Source organism: Cyprinus carpio, chromosome A15 (genome assembly GCF_018340385.1).
Source record: "Cyprinus carpio isolate SPL01 chromosome A15, ASM1834038v1, whole genome shotgun sequence".
Taxonomy (NCBI): domain Eukaryota; kingdom Metazoa; phylum Chordata; class Actinopteri; order Cypriniformes; family Cyprinidae; genus Cyprinus; species Cyprinus carpio.
The window spans coordinates 20,463,435-20,486,537 of NC_056586.1; the positions used below are offsets into that span (position 1 = coordinate 20,463,435).

The following is a 23,103-nucleotide window of genomic DNA, read 5'->3' on the forward strand; positions in this document are numbered from 1 at the left end:
AGGAAGTCCCGCCCCCTCCCGTCGACCTCTGGATATACGGGACTATAAGGCCTCGTGGTTTACGCTGATCCCGCGAAATTTATTAGTAGGGTCTCTGGTGAGGGTCCTGTTACAGAGGTGGAAAACAGGTGTCCTCCTCAATTAGAAAAGCCTTGTGCCAGACACAAATGGGAACTTATGAATTTCATGAAATCATGAAATGATCCCACATTCATTGTTATCACCTGTAATTTAGAGTTTTCTAAGCCTGGAAAATTCATGCATTTTAATGAATGAAACCAGTCCTGTTAAGATGCATTAAAATAGGATTCAAGATTTTTGCAGGATTATAAGGATTGATCCCTGACATGCAGATAGAAATCCAGTACAGACAGACAGACAGACAGACAGACAGACAGATAGATAGATAGATAGATAGATAGATAGATAGATAGATAGATAGATAGATAGATAGATAGATAGATAGATAGATAGATGGATGGATGGATGGATGGATGGATGGACGGACGGACGGACAGACGGAAGGATAGATAGATAGATAGATAGATAGATAGATAGATAGATAGATAGATAGATAGATAGATAGATAGATAGATAGATAGATAGATAGATAGATAGATAGATAGATGTAATCAAAAAGTCTTGAGAATAGAGCCAGATTGGGCTCTGCTTCTATTTTTTTTATCTCAAGATTCAAGATTTTTTTATAAGATTGTAAAATTAATTAAAAAAAAAACACATTCTTGATGTTTTTTAATTAAGCATTATTATGTGGCCTATTTATTAATACACAAAATCAAACAAGCATTGCAGCATCAATTTCCTGTTCACTTGACAACATTCTTATTCGTACATTTAAACATTTAAAAAAGTTACCAGATTAGAAAAGCTGAAGATGCTCAGCAGTTTTGGTAAAATAGTATAATAGTAATAATAGTTTCTTACTCCAAAGGGAACATTTGGCTGGCAATAACAGTGCAAAATCAAGTAGAAAGTGTATAAAACAATACAATACATTCCATAAAGCTGAAGTGAACAAGACAGTACATGAAAGAACATGAGAGTACAATTACTGACATTCATACATTCACATATATCTAGTTATATCTGTCAATCATTCAAAGTGCATTTGTGTGAGGCGCATTCCACGCTCCATAGTCTTTAGAAGACGACTCATTCCCCAGGTTCAGCTCCTTCCAGTGTCTTAGGTCGATCCTCGTGATGTTCAGATGCACATCTGACACATCCACTAAACTTATCACACTACAAAAAAGAAAATAGTCTTGTTATACACAACATGGATACCAGTAGCAGTATGTTCTAGTTTCTGACTCTTAAAACATATACTATAATTTCTGTACTTTAATACAGGAAAATCGTCCTTTATTAACAGTTTTGAATCACGTGTTGTCATTACCTGGAGATTTATTTAAAATTTAGAAATTAACTGAATGTTAATGCTTTCCTGTGAGTAGCCTATTTGTGTATTAGTGCGGCTGTATAAAAGGAATAACTGTATTTAGGCTAACTGAAATAAGGTACTTGGAGTCTGTCAATACTTAAAAAGTTGGATAAAATAAAAATAAAAATGTTAGTCTGTAAAAAATATATAGCCTATATGTATAAAAAAGGTTTGACTTCTTGTGACCTTTTAAAACCACACCGACGACAACTTACATCCGGATGAAGCTGGTTCCAGCCAATTCCAAGTTTCCGCACACTGTCTGACACTGCGGTGGATAAATATATGAGTTTATTCTTTAAAATCCACAATAAGCCAAGAGAAAACAATGGATTCATATCACTGTACTTCAGCGTGCTCTTACTCCGAGCGCAAACTACACAAATGCAGCAAGTGCATGGATAATCTGAGTTTAGTTTTCGTAAATAAGAGCCATCCAGTCGAAGAACCAGTGTGTTTTTGAATAAAACACTACAAGGTTGGGATTTAAAAGCAAAAGTATTGTCCGACGTCAGTTTCTTCTTTGGCCACTGATTTGGTTCACTTGATACTTTCACAGTTAACATTTTGTTGTCAGTGTTTAGGGAGCTTATTTTGACCAGAAGATCTTTGGATTGATTTCTTCTCGAAGATTTACCCGAACAGCCCGTTTCAAATCGCGCTGAAACGGACAAAACTCCGAGAACATCCACCCGCTCCCTGTGAAATATGAATCCCCATAGAGAGCGAAAACAAGACTTGACCGAGTCTCCACATGTCATCCCGAGCCCGCACACTGAGGCTGGAGGCCGCTTCTTGTTCGCCTGTTTTCGGGCGAGGATATTCCCCTGACACCGGAGGACAGCTGACAGCGCTGAAGCGGAGGGTGTCGAAGCCATCGCAGACTTTCTTTTGGGACTCTTGTGGTCCTTTTAAATGCAGACCTTACGATTAACGCCGACTAAAATCACTTTGGTGTGCTGAAAGAGGGGTTAAGCAACGCCAGAGCCCGAATTTGACTCTGAATGGCTCAATTTACCCAGCGTTATGTGGAGCCTCGCTACAAGACTTGCGTCAGATCGAGGGGTGTTGGTTATTCAACAACCCGCATGTGTGCAAAATCGTGTACTTCACATGCCCCCCTCGTGTACACAGTGTGCGTATTATACGGTTATTTTCGAGAAAATAGGGTAGGCTACTAACTTTAATTTTATGTCAATGTTGCTGCTGCTTAACTGACGAGAACACCATTTTCGAGAGCATTTGTTAATTTTTTAATCTTATTTTTATTTATAAAAACAAATCTGTACAAAGATTATATCAATAATAATCTTCCAATTTAGCATTGAAATTAATAAAATACAATATTATTAATATATTTATGTGTAGCCTATGTATACAGACCATTTAGAGAGCAAAAACCTATAAACCAAATAAAAGACGTGCTCATGTGATCTTAACAGGCTGACAGATACTAGGTATGTTGTATAAATAAATGTGTGCCTCTGCACAGTTATGATGACATAGTAATGTCCCAAATACATTTAGAAATGAATATAATATTAGGCTATATTTTGATGCTCCATCTCCTTATGACCCTGCAATGGACAAAGCAGTGGAATGGAGAACTGGACAATCAGGCTTGCATTTTAACGGAAAGCAAAACGGTCTAAAAATGTAACTTGTAAATGTCTGCACTGTACAGAATATACACTGGAGGGAATTTGAGCTGTCTTTTTGATGCATACCAGTCTGTAGTGATTAATGCAAAACAGGACTGCTTAATGACTGGAAAGGGAAACTGACAATTTGGCAGAACCAGTCTAACACATGCACCAAAAATCGGGCTAAATAATGTATTAATATTATCCATATTGTCCTAAATTTGCAAGTTTATGGACACATGGCATTGACATTAACTAATAAATTTTTTTTACCACATTTTTTCAAACTATGTAAGATAGGTTACTTGCATTTTACTATTTGCTTTTGAGCATTGTTTCACCCTGCTATCAGAGCAGACCTGCAACATATTTTTGTTTATCTGCTGTTTTGCTCTTATATGTTTATAGAGTTATAGGCCTTCACTAGTTTTACCCCTATTTATGATACTGCAGTCCTGCGGAAACAGCCATTCTCATGCTCTAAAACAGCCGTTCTCATGCTCTAGTGAAATATTTGTATGTTTATGCTTCATTAAATTTAGAAGGTGACATGTGAGTAAGCCATGTGTCTGTCTATGACTTTGGGAAGCCACTGACAATATCAAGTTTAAGTTTATTCTTATAGATGTTTCTGATTGAAGTTGTAATTTTAGGTATATTATGTCACTCAAACAGAAAATTCTCATACACTTATAATATTCCACACTTTCTCCTCCCCACATTTGCAAAAAAAAAAAAAAAAAAAAATACAAAAAGTATAATAATAAAAAAAATATAATATTATTTTCATTATGTGCAGCATACGTCAAAGAAGTATCTGTTTCTAATAAATGTCTTTCTAACAAAAGAAAGAACATTTATGAGCTTACATTAGTGTTGCCATGTACATTTTTAGACTGAGGTGATTTGCATTGGCGAGCTGTCACATTTTTGTCCTTCAGCGTCAATACCAGAAACCATATAGCAAAGAAATACATGAAAATATATAATTCTTCATGAAATCAAATGGCATGGGAATATTGTATGGTAATATTATCCAGCCCTTTATATATATATATATATATATATATATATATATATATATATATATATATATATATATATTATATATATATATATATATACTTTTTTTACTTCCATTGATTTATAGTTTGAAAAATACAGTTCATCACTGTTCAGAATAGTCATCATCATTAGCTCTTGCTCTTAAAGACCTTTCCAAAACAATGTCTCAGTTTGTGCAAAATACGTCCGTGCTCAACAGACTTCAGTGCATCATATGTTCAAGTTTTTCCAGTTCATTCCTATCGAGCCTGTCTGAAGCATCTTACACAAAAGCAATAAAAATGCTGTGTTGTGTTCAATGCAACAAGCTTGTTTTGCTTTGAACGTCATCCTTCTTGTGCGCTGTCAGTTTCCTCATCTCTCAAGGCAACGGGTTTGGGGAAGTTTGGTTCTGGGATGGTTTAGTTTTCATATAAGGCACCACAAAGGTGAAGATGCCCACCAGCATTAAACCCACAGTGATTGCGATGATGGCTGCAACGACGGTATAATAGCACTGATTGGAATACATTAACCTTCTCATGCGACCCCTCATCCTGCTTGGCGGCCTTCCCACGTCGATCATAGTCGCCTGGCCAAGGCCTTCCTCCATGACTCCAAGCGTATTACCGCCAGCCTGCTCCTCTTTCTTCTTAAACACCGGCAGATTTAAAGTGGTGTTAATAGAGCTGTTTGTTGGCGGATTCTTGAGGACGAGTTTGCCCTTGCTGCGTTTAAAGCGCACAGAAAGCACCCGTTGCATCTCAGCCGGAAGTTTGCGGAAGATGCCTTCGTTATTTCCCAACTGTGGTAGATCTCGACCGCGTCGGATTTCCGTCGGCTCCCGACAGATCGGACAAGTCAACATCTTGATCTCTGGAGAATTCACGTTGATGCGCGCCAGGCATTCCAGGCAGAACGTGTGTCCACAGGAGAGTAACTTGGGAGCTTTGAAGACATTGTCAAAGCTGCAGAAGCACACAATGCACTCCGTGTCCAGCAGATCATCGCTGGGTTGCTCGTTCTTGTGGTGTCCAGGCTCATGGTTGTGGTCTTGCACCCTTCTCTCCTCGCTGCGACCACGTTGTTGCCTTCCACCCTCTTTCTGGTCCCGTTCTCTTCCTCTGCTACTTTGATGACGGCGGTTTTCCGCATCATTGCTGCGGCTTCTCCTAAGAGGCTTCTGTCGTTGCTCTGAAGTTCCCACGTTGAAGCTACCCTTGCTGTCAAGCTTTGGCTTGACTTTGGGCTCTTTTTTGCTGCCCTTGGGTTTCTCTTTGCTGTCACTCATCATGTAGATCCACAGGAGCAGATTAAGAGAAAATGGAAGTGTTGAGCAGAGAAACCTGTGAGGGAAGATGGAACAATACACTATCAGTCAAGGTCACAAATACACTCCATATCATGACGTAGAATAACCATTTTGGGTTCCCCAAAATTATAAACTTTATTACAGGCTCCCAACAACAAGACCAACAACATAACAGAAGGAATAGATACATAAACACATGAGAACCTTTCATTAAACGGTTCTTAAAAGAACCATTTTTAATGTGAAGAACATTTTAATAATCTGAAGAATCTTTATAAATAGCCTTTTGTGCAATGGAAATATTCCATAGATGTTAAAGGTTCTTCATGGAACCATCAATTGCAATAAAGAACCTGTCATAGAACAGTTCTTTAATGAGCCACTTTCTCTTAGAGTGAAGAACATTTTAATAATCTAAAGAACCCTTTTCCACAATTAAGAACCTTTTGTGCAATGGAAAGTTTCCATGGATGTTAAAGGTTCTTCATGGAACCATACAACCGATGGTTTCATTAAGACTCTGGAACAGATTTGAACTTCTGAGACTTAAAAGTGGTGTGTGAGAGCTTTAAGAGCTTGTGTATGTAAAGTTGCTCAGGAATAAACTCAGATCACCAAAGTGAACAGCTATATAATTCAAAGGTGAAGATTGCAAACTAAATTGTATCATTAGCAGTCAAGTGCAACGAGAACAGGAGTTTAGTGGCTCACACATTAGTGGTTAGTGATTGTTTTTCTTTTAATTCCATTATAGGCCTTGAATGACTCTGAGTTTGAACCCAGGGTCATTCTTAACCCTAAACCTACTGCTTCAGCTTTTTTTTTTTTTTTTTTAGCACTATTTCAAAATAAATACTTACTAGACTGAAGCAATTTGTGTTTATCTGATTATCCATACATTAGTTTTAGAAAAAAAAATCATTATAAAATATAAGTATGAAATATGATACATCAAGCTTTCGAGGAAAATTTATTGCATTACATTATATATTTTTGCCCCCACAATAAAACTTTTACTCTTTGATCAATATTTTTTTTTTCTAAGACATATTATTGGGAGATATAGTTACAACTAAAAAGTTACAAAATAGTTACAAAGATCTCATTGGTTTACATTACAAGCTATCAGAATTTCATCTTACTTTTTGGCCTCATAAATATTAGCAACCGCACCAAATTGCTATTTTTTTCCCTCCTCAAGTTAGAGCTCCACATTTGCCTATATATGAGCCATAAAAGCTTAACAAAAACACATATGCAAACTTTTTAAAGATTTTTTAAAATATACTTTGTCTAAACATTCAGTAAACTACAATAAAATTAAAGAAATAAAATAGAGTAAAAAATATATATATATTCATAATTATTATTATTTATTTTGTTCCATGTTTTACATTGTTCATAAGTAATAAGTAATCTTGGGTTAGTAATTAATACACTGTACATTTGTAAACCTCAGGCTACTGTTCTTATTTGCATGTTTATGAGGTTGATAACATTGAATGAACATGAACTGAGTGCACAACTTATCTATCTGTGGGAATATTGCCTGGTCTATATGTACATAAAATGACATGGGTTTCAAATCAACTCAGAATTAGTGTGAAAAACCCAAAAGAGTGTTTGACCTGAACCCTAAAGTCTGACTGTACAGGAATGCAAACCAGAATATAAAGGTTTTACAACAGTGTACAGATCCCAGTTTAATTCTGTGTGCTTATGGTTAAGCTTGAACTCTACGAGTCAAGTCATTAAAGTCACAAAATGGGAATATCTCATTGCAAACAAGCACATCGTTGGAAAATGAATGATTATTGAATATGATGTGTAATATGAATAATTAAAATCTAGGTTGAATTTAGATGTTCTAGAATCAAATAGTCCATGTTTTTGCATACTATAAAGGTTTTACCCACTGGCCATTTAAAACAGTCTGCTTTTATCAAAACATTAATTTTTTAGGAGCATTAACTAATTGAGAACAAGCAGAACAGGTTCTTTTTCAAAACATGTTTATGTGGGTATAATTCATATATTTTGGACTAAATGACTTCCCAAATTGAAAGCACACACCCACAGGTTTAGCACAAACCAGATAAAGTCAGTTGAGACTTGTCACTAATTATGACAGTAACACACCCTACATTTAAAGGAGAGACCGGGGATAGTTGTCACACTGAATTTCACAGTGTAGCTTTGTTTTTGAAAGTCAATTCTTTTTAAGAACACAATGTAAAGACAACAACAAAAAAATGTATTTTCCAACATTGTTTCCCAAAATATAATCAGAGAAGATATGATTCATTTAACACAGCATTTGTGGGGCATGTTGTCACATTGGAATAATAGATTTAAGCTGCCTATTAAAAGTTTTTTAAAGTTATGAAACATAAAAATGGAAAACGTGACAATATTAACACATGTAAAACAGCAAATATATGATTTTGGAATTTTAGTTTGGAGGAAAGAATTAAAAAAAAAATTCAAATTCAAGAGGGTGTTTGAAACCAACATGCAAAACAACTACCAGAGAACATATATTTTTGTAATTGGACTCAAAGTTGACTCAAAGTCATTTAAATATAGCCATGTGACGTCTAGCCCTGATTTTGTACCTGCATTTGTAAACTAATGACTAATTATTACTCTACATTTGCATACAGACTACTGACCAACACTGGCTAATCACTGAATCATGATTCTTTCAAAGTTAAAATCACATCCTTCAAAATTAAAAGTGATTCTTTCAAAGTTAAAATCACATAAAAATGTTTCTAAAAGCATGCAACTACCTATGAGCTGAAGAGTAGCTGAACCCAGATGTTCATGTGCCTCTAAAGTTCGCTTGGCTCCAGAAGCACATATTCCAGTCTAGCTGTGCATCCAACAAAGCAATGTGAAAGGTGTGCAATCCAGTCCTTTCTGTTTTCCTCAAGCCTTTCACTGTGCTTTTCATCATGTTAGTTAACGTAAGCAACATGTCTCCACCTCTTCTACATGTTTTTCTTTGTTTCTCCCTCCCTCTTTCCTTCTACCGTCATACCTGTTTAACTCGCTCTGGTGGTATTTGAAACGGCTTAAGTTTGAATGTGAGGAATCCACTGACTAATACACCCGTGTTTTATTTTTCCAACATCTCTGCTGACCTTAAATGAGACTGAAACCAACAAGTTTGGATATACCAGTGCTCTAAATATCTGTGAGCCATGTTTGTTCATGCAGAAATCACAGACACGATGCAAGGACTGCAGGGATGTTGCTAGGGTGTTTGGAGTGGTTGCTAGGTAGGTGGTCAGTTACTAATCCAAGTCAAAAGAGACCTCTGAATTGAACACGTTTGCCTTTGTCAAACACAAATACAAGTGCACTTAGGATGAGAGTCATGTTGGTCGTTTGAAGATATTCCTGTTGTAATGGACACAAATTCCATAACTAATGATTAGTCCATTTTTTCCTACTCCAGTACATATTAGTGGAAATATACAACATTTAGATGGGAGCGATAAGGAAGTTTATAAAGATCTCAGGAAGTCGCTGATAAATAAAGTGACTGGGTTAATGTTATTCTCTCTCTCTCTCTCTCTCACACACACACACACACACTGCCTGATAAGTGAGAAGGAAACACTGTCCCATTCCAGCATGTGGAAATTTGATGTGCGTATTGATGATAGAGGCTAATATGCTTTGTTTTAATGTAAATCACTTTATACCCATCACACCTGTACCTTTATCTTGTATTAAACACACTGTTGCCACTACTGATTCACTGTGAGAATGAGAAACAAGGCAGAAGAGCAACACCTTGATGATTAGATAAGCCGTATGCAAAATACACTTGGCTGCAATTAGGGGATAAGATTTCCATACTGATTTGACTGTTTGATGATTTGGTTTCAAATACAATTTGTGAAAAACAAATGAGAATTTGTATAATTTTGTTTGCAATTTTCATTCGATCTTTTTACGCCCCATTGAAGGTTAGGAAACTCAGAGGAAAAAAGGTCGAATTCTAGATGTGAGAATTTGTATAATTTTGTTTGCAATCTAATTAGTCAAAATATTTATAATTTTTTTTTACAATTATCATGCAATTTCACATACACATTCGATCTTTTTACGCCCCATTGAAGGTTAGGTTTAGGGGTGGACCTTCACACGAACAAATCACATGAAATAGCTAAATTTTCTTGAGATATCAGGTTGGTTCACATACATGAGACCACACAGCAGAATTAAAAAAATTAAAAATAAATATTAAAAAAAGAATGCAAAACTTAACGTGGAATCTGAAAAACCCTTCCAACAGAACGCAAAACGGAATCTGGAAAACCCTTCAAAAAGAATGCAAAATTGAACACGTTAGTAACATGCCATTCACAAAGAATGTTTTTTCCACATTCCACTACTATGCTTTTCAACTGCTTCAATCAACTTAAAAAAACAAAAACACATATCTAGTAGTTTTTTTTTCATACGATGTGCCCTGTGTCTCACATTCAGTCATCAGTAGTGTGATTAGGCACCATGCAATTGCTTGGGGCCCTTGCGTAACACAATTTCTACCCCCCTCCCCCGGGGCCACTTGCTGAGGGCCCCCAAAACACACCTCTGTAAGTTATGGCCTAGTTTTCCTCCAAAAATTGATCAACATTTGGTGTTGTTTTGGATCACATATTCATGAAAGCTATTACTATAAACAAATGTGACCATATAATATTGTGCCAATCATTCAAATGGATTTCTGGTTAAAGGAAAAACATTTCCGTTGACAAAGAATTTTACAACGTTAGATAATCATTGACTAATGGCTAATTTCGGCTGTCCTTTCTGTTCATCTGGGAGCTTTAGGGGGAAAATACAAATGACTGGAAACTACCAATCATTGACTGCTGGCTATATATTAAACTATCTGAACATTTCAAGGGACAGAATTTCATTTTCTTATAGTCAAAAAAAAAAAAAAAAAAAAATTACATAATGTAGAAAAAGGTTTTACACATCTGCTCTTGGATTGAGCTGTTTTATCCACACTTAATATTCTATTAAACCAATAGCGGGTGCGCCTGTCATAACGCATTAACCTTTTTGGATGAATAAATACATTTTATACCACAATCCTGTCCTTTTATGTTGATATATCAATAGTTAAAACATTCCCATCTGTGTAATTTTTTTCCATATTAATATCCCTATTTTGGAGTATAAGAATTTCCTCCTGACAATTTTAGACAATCACCTGAGGCGCAGGAGGTTTAGCATAACGGATACCGCTGAAAACATCATCTATGTGTATTTATGGAAACACTGTTGTCTTAATTACCTTCAATAGCATGACCTTTGATAACATTTTTCTTTTGATCCACATCTAGCCATATCTCTTCAAATAGTTTCAGAGGCCATATCACAGATCAGTATATAAATTATAATAAAAAAACACGTGTATACTTGTAATAAAAAATATATTTTCTCATTCAAACACATGAAAACAACTTTGGCTGAAATGTGAAAATTAGGAGTCTCTAAAATAAGAAACGTCTGATCATTTCCATATGAACACTGATGGAGTCTCTGACATCGCTGATCTCCTGTGCAGAATCAGTGTAGTAATATTGGCTGGAAGAGATCTCAGGATCAGCCCAGCTCTTCACGGGCTTTGCCTTGTTTGCGGGGCATCTTCTTACTGCTGCTGTCCTCCAGTTCTTTGTTCTTATAATAATGAGGAGCCACTTCCAGCAGCCAGCCACTTTCAATCTCTATCACCTAAAAGACAGATAGAACATTTTTATGTATTCTGTACAAAACAACCAGTCTGTTCCAATCGCCAACCTTAAACCTTAAAGTCCACCTTAAAATGTAAATTCTTATTTCAAACCTGCATGACTTTCTACCGTGAACAGAAAAGATATTCTGAAGAATGCTGGTAACCAAACTGTTCTATTGACTTCCATTGTATTTTTTTGTCCATATTATGGAAGTCGGTGGGAACATATATTCATCAAAATATATTCTTTTGTGTTCCAAAAAGAAAGAAATGCATATGCAAGTTTGGAACAACATAAGGGTGAGTAAATAATGACAGAATTCCATAATATTAGTGATATCAGACTAAAAAGATGAACAGAGTGAAGGCCGACTCCATACTTGTCTCATGAACTCTTTGGTGGTGAAGACCAGCTCGTGGTAGATCATCCAACGTGGCTGCTCCTCGAAGAGTGAGCTGTTGGGATGGACGTAAACAGTCTGCTGGTGTTTGACTGTTTTATAACCCCCTTTGCTCAAGCGTGCCGTGTTGTAGAAATATCCTGCAGTCACCGCCTGGAAGGAAACGCGATCACATTTACATCATGATCTAGATCGTGAATTTATACTATAATTTATTGATATTTCTTAACACAAAAGATTCTTAGTTACCTAACCTGCATTCATCAATGCCAAGCATTGGCTAAATGTAGTAACACACAGTCAGCATGTATGCACGCATTCAGCTATTGTGTAAGTCTGCCTGTTGAATCCTCTGATATAAAAGATCAAATTGTCTTTTAAATACTGATGATTCATAGTGACGCTAGTCTCTCACAGAACAGGAAGTACTGAAAAACAAACACATGAGTATTTACTCTTGACAGGTACATTTGCTATGTTTTTTCAACTGTTCAACATTTTTCCCTCAGTAGAAAATAAAAAACATTGTAACCTTGACTAAAAAGATGTTCACCTTGGGTTAAGTGCAATGTGAAAAGCCCTAATGAGACAAGCAAGCACTTACCTTAATAGTTGACAATGCAAATTGTGCCACAAATTCTACTTCAATGTTTTAGCCGGTAAGGGCCACAAGTAAGAGTGTCTTAAATTAATTCAGTCTATAAAGCTAAATTCAGGATTATAAAGTTAAGATACCTATCGCATGCAAAGCAGCAAGCTTCTGCATAAACACAATATCACTGGAGGAAAAGCTGGGGGGGGGGGGTGAATAAGGAAATCACCTTGCGAATAGGCACACTTTCACCATTGCAGCTGCACAGTTCCACCTCGATCCTGTCCATCAACCCCTCCAGCTGATCACGGACATCTCGAGCTCTCTTCATGGAGCGAAACTGGATGAAGTTCTCGAAGCACCACTGAGTGGAGTAACCGCTCTCTACCCACTGACACAGAAAGAGAGAAACTATTGAATGCATTTTCATTTCTGGCAAACAAAAGCTGTTTTGTGCACATAACAACAAACAGTGCTAGCAGTGAAGTTTAATTCACGAAACAAATGACTCATTCTTTTTATTGATTCAGTCATTTGTGAGTTAGTGTTTTGAATCAGAGTTTATAATCAACTCGCAAAGCTTTGAAAGTCATTATTTGGTTAAGTCTGACCTGAATTGAACATGGAGCCACTCTCTAACCAAGCAAGAGAAAGAGAGAAGGAGAAAGACTCCGGTAACTCGCTTGTGAGTCTATGTTTTAAACCAGACTCGGGCAGTGAACCGTTCAGAGAATTTACTGCATTTACAACTGACTCCACCACTGATTTGTGAATCATTATTTGGTTATGTCCAATTCAAACTGAATGGAGAACCACTCTCCACCCACTAACAAAGAAAGACTGAATACTAATGAAAACAATAACTGTGAGGGTTGTGCATACAACAAACACACCGCAAGCAGTGAAGTCTGATTCACAAACAAGTGACTATGAACATTACTGTGATTTATACTTTAGAAGACCGTTTTATAAATGGTTGTTCATGTGACAATGTGCAATTAAAGACAAATTCACATTGTTTTGTTAAAAAAATTATTATTTTTTTTTTTTAAAAGTATGGTAGAATAAAATGGAAAATATTGCAAAAAAATATGCATAACGAGTCTAGTTGAAAGGCTGAAATGAGACTATAAGGGACTTATCTTTGGGACTAAGGCTATTTGACTTTTTCCCCAAAAAATACAATCAGAATTGGTAGAGTGAAAGCATTACTGTAATGAATGTTTACTAAATACAGCCTGCTTTGTACTAAATACTTAAATTACTGAGCACTTTTGTTATTGTAGTTTAGTAACCAAAAAATACTTCTAAATGCTTTACTTTAAATGCCAAACGCTGGCAAAAATATATTTGTTAACACAATGTTTCTGTTGTTTGAATAGTCCTTCTTACAAAATATTGTTCATTTCAAAGTTAGAATTAGTACAAGACAAGAACTTCCTGCTAAAGCATCTACACATAAACATACACGTCCGCGTCCGCACAGGCCTGAATAACCTGTTCAGCAATCCAACCACTGCACATCTCCCATAAGGAAGTCATGCTAGACACGATCACTATTCTTACAATAACAAATCATTTCTGTAAGCACAACTGCTGGGTCGTAAAAGTGTGCAAAAGTCTCAGATGTCAGACTGATTGCTGCTCCGAGTGATATTTCAAGTGCACACATAAACACACCTGTGTATATACATTGAGCAGCACAATGTGATCTCCTCCTGGTACCACAAAGTTCATTCGAGCGTTGTCGGCATGAACCACTTTGTCCTTGGGCCGGTAGAAGATGGAGTTGTTCACCGACAGCATGGCCGCGATGGTCAGAATCTCCTCAGAGCACTTATAACTGAAAGACAGACCAATGAACAATATTCAAAACATCACAGTAACAACATCAGATAAAGGGTAATCAGTGATGAGTAAATAACAAAAATTCCATTTAAGCTTGAAAATTATGGTTTAATGATTGTTTCTTTGCAGTTTAGACTCACTGTTCAGAAGCCAGAATCATTTTACTCAGCATGGGGTCCACAGGAAGTTCAGCCATCCTTCGACCGAGCTATAGTGCAGGAGGAATAAAATTAAGTAAAAAACCAAGAATTAAATATTGGTATACTTCCATAAGGGATATCCACCTACCGAAAGCTTTAGACTAATTTATTTATAGTTCATTTCCGGGTCCAGAACCCTTATTGACACCCAGCTTTTTGTCGTAAACCTCCTTGTAAATGTGTTGTGAACACAACCGAGTTTTCCAAAGTTTATGAGGGCTTAAAAAATAAAACAAATGTATTCTAATGTAGCATAATTATAGGGTCATAAAGTTATTTGAAAAACACTTTTTTTGCACCTTAGTGAGTTCACCGAGGTGGTTAAGGGCACCCAAGGCGTAAAGCTGCTCCAGTGCCAACACCAGCGTTTCGTGAGGAGGAGGATCCATGAAGTCAAAATGAATCAAGTCATTTATGCCTGAAACACAGATCAGGAAAAACATGTTAGATCTTAAGCACATATTAAAATACATATAATATAAGTGTGTCAGGTCTATTTATGTATGCATTAAAGTTCCAGTTTCTAAATACCACACCCCAAAATAGACATTGTTTGTCATAACAAAAATACACTACAAACTCAGTGGAATGCCCTAATAAGAATTTGGACACATAAGCCATGCTTAACATTGTCAGAGAATTTCACTTTATGAGTCATTTTAACCTACTAGTCATAAGATCATTTTAATAGATGTGTTCTACTATTCAAAAGTTTGGGGTAACATTTTTTTGATTATATATTAAATTTCTATGAATACTTTTATTTAGCAAGGATTCATTAAAATGAATTGATTGTAAAGACATTTATAATGTTATAAAATATTCCTATTTTAAATAAATGCTGTTCTTTTGAACTTTCTGTTCATCAAAGAATACTGAAAAGAAAAACCTATCATGGTTTCCACATGAGGTCCAATTGAAATGTTGAACTGAGTGTAAGCCAAGCCCAAAGTCAACAACTTTTTGCCCCAAAAAGGCAGAAATATTCTTTAAAAAACACTAAAATATTTGTATGACACGAATACAATAAGGATCAGCAGAGTGAAAGCATTAAATTGTCACAAATGTTTGCTAAATAATACCATTGCTAGTGTATATAATTTAAATGACAGAACAATTCTGTAACAATCAAACTGGCATTGGGATTTGTCAAGTCATGAAGAAAAACAGATTCATTCATTCTTACCGAGACTTTTGAGCAGCAGGACCACATTGCCCAGGTTTGTTCTCTGGATCTCAGGGACAGTGGTCTCCTCCATCTCATGTTTAAAGGCCCAGGCGGTGTACAGCCTAAAACATTTCCCAGCAGCCACTCTTCCTGCACGACCTGCTCTCTGATTGGCAGATGCCTGCATGATAATAAAACACATTATCAATCACTGCTTTTAAAACATCAATTAATTAAGCATAACCATTTTTCCTCGCAAAAAGGAGTAACTCAAGACTCAAAATGACAATAAATAAGCCCCTGTCTCTATAAATATTTCCCCCACATTCAGACCAATATTTCTAAATAATATAATAATTTGTGGTATTAAAAGTTCTTCTTCTTATTAATTCATTTTATTTATTAATACTATTAATGTATAAACAATTAACTAATGTCTTATTAATTAACTACTTAATGACCATAATCGTTTTATTATTTTATAATAATTAGTTAGCACTTACAACTATTAAAATAATTATTGTTGCTGTTAATAATAATACATTTTGCAACATTCATAAATCATTTGTAAATCTACATGACTTGTCTAAATACTTTTGGGTCCACTGCACACTTTAAAGATCGATGTTGTTGCTAGAAGCTTCTCTTACTCGTGAACAGGGAGTGACAATCAGAGATTCCATTCCTGTTCTTGCATTGTAGCTCTTTTGTTTGCAGAAACCTGGATCAATCACATAGATGATGCCGTCGATTGTGAGAGACGTCTCTGCGATATTCGTGGCCACCACAACCTGAAGCCCAAAAACACCACACACAGTTACTAAACAAAAACAATTTTCAGAGTTTAGCATATTTATCAAGATGATCAACAAAATACAGCTTCGAAAGAAGAACATTTACATAAGAATTTGCATCAGTTTGTTTGGTTCGATTTTATTTTGGATAAAAGCGCCAGCTAAGAATACATTTACGAGTAAAGGCAAGTAATCTTCCACAGATTTCAACAGACAGGCTGCCCCCTGCTGGGTGACAAAAGGGAAATGCGGTCTTACTTTGCGTGCTCCAGGCGGAGTGGGATTGAAGATCTTGGCCTGCATGTCCGATGGCAAGTTGGCATAGATGGGCAGAACCAGAAGTTCAGATATCTTCGAGCCCAGTCTCCTACATCTCTCCTGTAGAAGTTCACAGCATGCCTCAATCTCCTCCTGCAACACCAGAGGACACAGTTAACATCAGTATTACCAATATAAATACTGATGATCCACAAACTGTACCCATATACATAACACACAAATACCATTAAATCTTTCTGGCTCATCACAAATTAGTGCTATTTACGCCTTTATCAATACATTTAAAATACATTAGTGCTATTTAAGCCAATGAAATAAACACGAAAATATACACAAGCTTGTATTTAGTGTAAATGTATGTACCCTCACACATAAATATATACATTATAAAACCATATAAAATAAAATCAAAAATAAAATGACCCCCTTAAATAGCTTCAATGCAGATAATACTAGTACCTCTGACATCCTTGTTACAAAAAAAATCAACAAATAAAACAAGTACATCACACAACATTAAAACCAAAAATATTAATAACAATAAAATAACAAAACATAAAAATTTAAATATGTATAATAATAAGCTTTTTTTCATTTTACGTTTATTTGTATTGCACTTTTCTCAGTACATAGAAAATGAATGTTGTTACAATCAAAAAGAAAGATTTAACAATATAGAAGACAGAGGTGACCGCGGGAAAAATTGATGATGATGTATTGGAGAAACTTTTTTCTTTAATGCCGTGACTCACAGCTTCTCTTAATAGATGTATGCATTGATAGAGAGTCTGTCCACAAGGGAAATATGAAGTATAAACAACTGAGTGTCAAGGACTGACCTGTCCTGTGAGGAAGACCAGTACATCTCCAGCCGGCTGAGTGACATGGATCTGTAGCACTGACACAACACATGCTTCCAGGTAGTCGGCCTCCGGAGCCTGAAACAAAAGACAAATTATATTAATAATATGCAATGTACGAATGAAGGCAAAAAAAAAAAAAAAAACAACAAAAAATAAAAAAAAAGCTTAACTTTAGGTGAGCATTAGAGTACATCTAAATATAAAAAATAACCATGCACAATGAAATGTACACTACATTACATTACACCCCTAATATACATGTCATTATATGACAAACTGAATGTGCTTTAATCACAGTCCATTACCTTCGTGTAGTAGATGTCCACAGGAAACCTACGACCTGGAATCCTAAATACGGGTGCATCGTCAAAGAAGCAGGAGAAGCGCTCTGTGTCCAGAGTAGCGCTGGCCACCAGAACCTTCAGGTCAGGGCGGAAGCGTGCAATGTCTTTGATTAGACCGAAGAGGATGTCTGTGTGTAACGTTCGCTCGTGAGCCTCATCGATGATGATCACACTGATCACAGAAAATCAGCCAGTCAAAAAGAGAAAGCAATCATGGCAGTCATTTTATTAAAAATGTCAAAAATGTTAGGTAAGCTTCCCTATCGTATAACATCAAAAAATCAAATTTTAAAATGCTATTTTAAAAGATTAATTCTGTAAGGTAAGTTTTTACCTGTAGCTGGCGAGGTCGGGCTCTGTAAGAAACTCTCTGAGTAACATGCCGTCAGTCATGTATTTCAGGATGGTGCGTTCTGACGTACAGTCCTCAAAACGGATGCTGTAGCCCACCTGTGGAAAATATGACCACATATCTAATCAAAAAACTACAGATTTCCCACAACTTCTCATATGTACACAAACACACAGCAAGTCTGCAGGCTCAGCATATATAAACCACACATATAATAAACATATGGATTATGACCTCATTTCCTAGTTTGACACTCATTTCCTGTGCGACTCTGGCTGCTACAGACATGGCCGCCACTCTTCGAGGTTGAGTGCAGCCAATCTTCATTCCTCCTTCAGTATAACCCTGATAAAGAAAAGACAAAACAATCAGTGAATGCAACTTTCAGGTTTTAATATCTCATATATTGTTGTGCCATTATTTTAATTTTGAGCATAAAAACGGAAACACAGCTAATGTAAACTATTGATGCACACACATCAAACTATGGCTCCAAACTTAAGACCATCTCCTAAAATGAGGTCCTGCATGTTCCACAAAAATCCTAAAGCTATTTCCCAATAAATGTATTTTATAATAAGCACGTACATCTTCCAGGAGATACTGAGGGATCTGGGTGGTCTTGCCAGATCCGGTTTCACCCTCTATGACCAAGATCTGGTGCTCTCTGATGGCAACGAGAAGATCTTCTCTGTAAGGAAAGATGGGAAGGCTCCGTCTCACTTCCTGGATGGATTGTTTCTGCTTCTCAGCCTGTGATAACTGAGGTTCACTTTCCTGAAGAAAATAGGAAGATACAAGATTGTTATAACATTCTGTATGAAAGACATACAGAAATATAATGAATACACAGTATCTCACAGTATTCTCTGACAGCGTTCCTTTCATAGTAATGGCCGTGCTGACAAAGTTGATCATCTCCTCTTCCTCTAAAATGAGCTGGTACTTCTCCTGCTCCTCCTTTATCCGGCGTTCCCGCTCTTCTCTCGCTCCAAACTGCAGGGTGGCGGTGGCCACTCTCGCCTCCTCCCAGCGGCCCTGCTCCCCACCTCCCTCTCTGGGAGTGTCTTCAAACTCCAGGTCCATGTCTTTTTGAGGAATGGACTGAAAGGAGGGGATAAAGAAGAAAAGACAAAAACAATAAAGTATATAAAAGAAATGACCTTAGGGTTATTTAAAATAAAAAATATATATTTCTGTTGAATTTCCAGCAAAAGCAACTATATTTGTGATATACACTACCATTCAAAAGTTTTTTAAAAATGTTTTTAAAAGTCTTCATTTGATCAAAAATACAGTATAACAGTAACATTGTGAAATATTATTACAACTTAAAATAACAGTTTTCTATATTAATATTAAAATGTAAATATTTAATATTTTAAAATGCAATTGATTTCTGAGATAAAAAGCTGAATTTTCAGCATCTTTCTAATATACTGATCTGGTGCTCAGAAGCATTGATACATTTTTTCCAGGATTCTTTGATGAATAGAATAGTTTAACTCTTTCCCCGCCATTGACGAGTTATCTCGTCTTTTAGAAGACAACGCTTCCCGCCAAAGACAAGTTTTTACGGCTTTTCGTGTTTTCACTGTTATACACTCGGGGGCGCTATTGCACATCTTCTGAACGAGTACAAAACCTCCCGAACAAAAACACACGTGAACAGAACAGAGAAACGAGCGATCTCTCATGTAAACAGATGCATATTAAATTAATGCGATCATCAGCAATAGACAGCATATAAATGAAAACTGCATAATGTTACGGAGTAAAATGGTGATCAAGGAAGTGGTATATGTCTGTGCAAGCTTTGGAGGTGTAAAGCGATTTACTGGATTTATGCTTTGATAATCATACTGAATATTATCCAAATGCAGTTTTTGATAAAAATGTGATTTTCTCACCTTTTTGCTCAAAACTATACATTTTTATGAAACATACCTATATTCAAGTGTGGATAAAAAAAGAATGCTTTAAGCTAGAATAAACCTGATTTTTTTTTTTTTTAAAGTAAAGGCTCTGATCTTTATTTTGGTGTATTGCTTATTCAAATAATCATACAGCAAACTATACTGGAGGCCATCAAATTTTAGTGTAAATCATCAAAATCGCTGGCGGTGGCTGGCAACTTTTAAAAAAAAAATTCTGGTGGGGAAAGAGTTAAAAAGAACCAATGTCTGATAGATACGGCTTTCAAACGCTCCTGTGTGTATCTGTGTAAGCACCAATATTTGAAATAGAAATCTTTAGTAACATTATGAAAATATTTAATGTCACTTTTGCTCAATTGAATGCATCCTTGCTGAATAAAAGCATATTAGATTTTGGTACCTGGTTTTTCTTATACCAGCACTACCATTTTGTACCTTGTTTCTGTTCTCCTCTGGCATGTAGTATCTGTTCTTTCTCTCCTCTTTTTCTTTCGCTCCAGCTTTCTTGTAGTCTCGGGCCAGGTCTCTGATGTTCCGCTTGTAATCTAGATCTTTCTTTTCCCGATCTGTGAGCCTCTGAGTGGAGAAGAGGTATTCCTCGTCCATAATTTCAGCCTCCAGGTCTTCCAGCTTCTCCTCTTCTCTTTTGCTTAGATACTGCCAACGTGACTGTTTCCTTAACTCTGGAAGCTGAAGAGAGCGCACTCAATGTTAACAGATATCGCCACAGCTTTAGACAGATTTCTAGAAAAACTGGAATATTGTATTAAACAGGTTTACGTTATCACATTTCCAATTAACAACAGAGCATTCTTGCGCATGTAAGTACAATTAAAGTCTTTCTCACCATTTTCTTTTGATCCTCTTCAGCCATTTTGAGTCTTTTCTGAGCTTCCTCATAAGCCATAAAAGCAGAAAAAAAACAAAAATAAAAAAAATCAAAATGAAAAACAACACAAATAAAAAAAAAAATATCATTAATAAAATTCATTACCATTACCTTTTTGTCATGTCTCTCAAGTACGTGTCTTGTTTTGTCTTTGTCCTTCTGTTTCACTCGTTCAGCAAATGCATCCCTCTCCTCCAGATCTTGAAGTCTCTCTCTCTCTTCTCGCTCCCATTCTTCCTCCTCTTCTTCTTTAGCAGCTTTTTTTGGCTCATCCATGATTTTAGTGCTGAAAGAGTCAAAGAACAAACAAGAGAAACCATTGAGCATTACAATAAACTGGATAGCCTAGTTGTCCCTTTCTGACTGAATGAGCCAAATTTGAAGCCTTTTATAGTTTAGCCCAGGGCTTTTTACACTGGGGTCCAAATATGTCGACATTTATAATGTTATTTTTTCACAGTATAAATTCTTTATACAAGACACGCCTTTAAAATTTTAAAACCATTAGTTTATATGGCTAACACTTTCTCAGACAAGCGGATGCGTTGAGACCTGTTTTCCAGGTTTTGACATATACCTGATATTTGTGGGTCTGCAGCATCTAAAAGATTGAAAAAATGTAACAATCACCTCTTTTTCCAGTCATCTTCACTGGACGACGGACTTTCGTCTCGTTTTTGTCTGAGATGTTTTCTCTTCTTTCCTTTGTCGCGGTCTTTGCTTTTCTTCTCCTTTCCTCTTTCTCTGGCTGTCTCTCCATCACTCTCACTGTCCTCAAGAAGAGTGTAGGTTCTGTTCTTTCTCTCCATTTCTATGACTTTTCGTTCCACCGCCCGGGCAGGTTTTTCAGCCACATGTTTTTTGGGAGCCTGGAATGGAAGGTCAATTCATAGATATGTATATGTATATATTTATGAATTCTATTAAACATACTGAGTGAAAACACTTACTTTGTTGTACAGCTCATTTGCAAACCCTGTGATTCTTTGATCAATATCAATGGTTCCGGTTTGCTGAAGCCGAGCCACAAAGTCCTGAGGTCCAGAAGACTTCTGCACCAGACCGATCATGAACTGAGCCACATATCGGTCACTTAAACCCAGGATGTCATGGAGCTGGTCACTAACCCACTGCTCCAGATTGGCCATTGTGACTGTGCACAAGAACACAACACGTGTAACTTTACACAAGACTGCATCAACAAGCTTTAATATAATGTGAATCAGCAGATAACAGCAATACAGGCGCATGAAACAACACTTTTACAACTGTGGGGGACCAAACTGAGTTTAACATTTCATTAAAAGTCGTCAAATTAAAAAATTACGAGTACAAGAAAAATTATGTAAAAGATACAGAGCACAACAAATTTACAGCAGATCATTTATTGATGTACTTAGTCAGTTTACAGTCAGTATTGTGACTAAAACAATAAAATACGTAAACAATACAAACACGACTGGATCGTTATTAATAAGAAACGTCTGACTTACGTTAATATCTTCTCCACACGCTTTCCCCCAATGTGCTCTCTCCTACGAAAACATTAACGCTAACTGTTACTTCCGGGTCACTGTGTTGCGTTCAGGACGCGACATGTCAAAATAAAAGTCTGAGTAAAACATTCAGACGAGGTCTAGCACTAACGTTAGACACAAAATAAGCGAGTAGAGATGCAGATGTAGTTGTCGCTAACTGTTCTGCTATGATGGATCTGAATAATTCACGTGAAAATGAAATTATCACACAGGTTGTCAATAAAACAGACTGCTTGGTCACGTGGTACACGTTACATTTCTCAGCGCAAAACGGAATTATTGTTTGGATTGTTAAATAATAAGAGTAGATAACTTAGATGCTACTGGCTGGGTTTTATTTCTGCCACCAATGCTTGATTATGCAAGAATTGAAGAACTGCCTCAGAGATCAGTTTATGTTTATCACTGTGTCCAAACACAGAAGTAACAGAAAACACTTTAACTAAGTTCTGCCAGTTTATCCAAAAGTGCTTTTCTTTCTGCATTATACTTCCTACATTAACACAGAAATTCAATTAATTGTGCATTCCTAGTTCAAAAGTTTATATATATATATATATGTATATATATATATATATATATATATATATATATATATATATATATATATATATATATATATATATATATATATATATATATATATATGTATACAGGTCCTTCTCAAAAAAAA

General features: G+C 36.2%; 3 protein-coding genes across 7 annotated transcripts; all 3 read right to left on the minus strand.

Moving 5' to 3' along the window:
- Positions 1–738: 738 nt before the first annotated feature.
- LOC109110840 lies at positions 739–2,693 on the minus strand. The gene is made up of 2 exons (XM_019123785.2): positions 1,678–2,693; positions 739–1,263 (listed from the first exon to the last, which is right to left on the minus strand). The coding sequence occupies exons 1-2, from the start codon at positions 2,338–2,340 to the stop codon at positions 1,174–1,176; spliced, it is 753 nt and encodes a 250-aa protein (XP_018979330.1). The 5' UTR covers positions 2,341–2,693; the 3' UTR covers positions 739–1,173.
- A 1,502-nt stretch (positions 2,694–4,195) lies between these two features.
- On the minus strand, positions 4,196–8,410 carry LOC109110839 (RING finger protein 225-like). The gene is made up of 2 exons (XM_042771476.1): positions 8,254–8,410; positions 4,196–5,495 (listed from the first exon to the last, which is right to left on the minus strand). The coding sequence occupies exon 2, from the start codon at positions 5,441–5,443 to the stop codon at positions 4,532–4,534; it is 912 nt and encodes a 303-aa protein (XP_042627410.1). The 5' UTR covers positions 5,444–5,495; positions 8,254–8,410; the 3' UTR covers positions 4,196–4,531.
- Positions 8,411–10,906: 2,496 nt separating this feature from the next.
- On the minus strand, positions 10,907–22,473 carry LOC109111122 (pre-mRNA-splicing factor ATP-dependent RNA helicase DHX16). Of its 5 annotated transcripts, none has more exons than XM_042771477.1 (21): positions 22,386–22,473; positions 21,843–22,045; positions 21,523–21,761; positions 21,004–21,178; positions 20,851–20,907; positions 20,439–20,693; positions 18,928–19,170; positions 18,655–18,843; positions 18,301–18,411; positions 18,049–18,164; positions 17,676–17,886; positions 17,347–17,445; positions 16,487–16,639; positions 16,085–16,225; positions 15,453–15,615; positions 14,566–14,684; positions 14,207–14,274; positions 13,899–14,061; positions 12,448–12,609; positions 11,606–11,779; positions 10,907–11,224 (listed from the first exon to the last, which is right to left on the minus strand). In XM_042771477.1, exons 2-21 carry the CDS (start codon positions 22,038–22,040, stop codon positions 11,096–11,098), a joined length of 3,165 nt encoding a protein of 1,054 aa, XP_042627411.1. In that variant the 5' UTR covers positions 22,041–22,045; positions 22,386–22,473; the 3' UTR covers positions 10,907–11,095. The 5 variants fall into 5 exon arrangements, 1 of the variants encoding a protein (XP_042627411.1); XR_006161799.1 differs by lacking the exon at positions 10,907–11,224 and adding an exon at positions 11,876–11,978 and having other exon boundaries at positions 11,638–11,779; XR_006161798.1 differs by lacking the exon at positions 10,907–11,224 and adding an exon at positions 11,881–11,978 and having other exon boundaries at positions 11,639–11,779.
- Between the last annotated feature and the right edge of the window lie 630 nt (positions 22,474–23,103).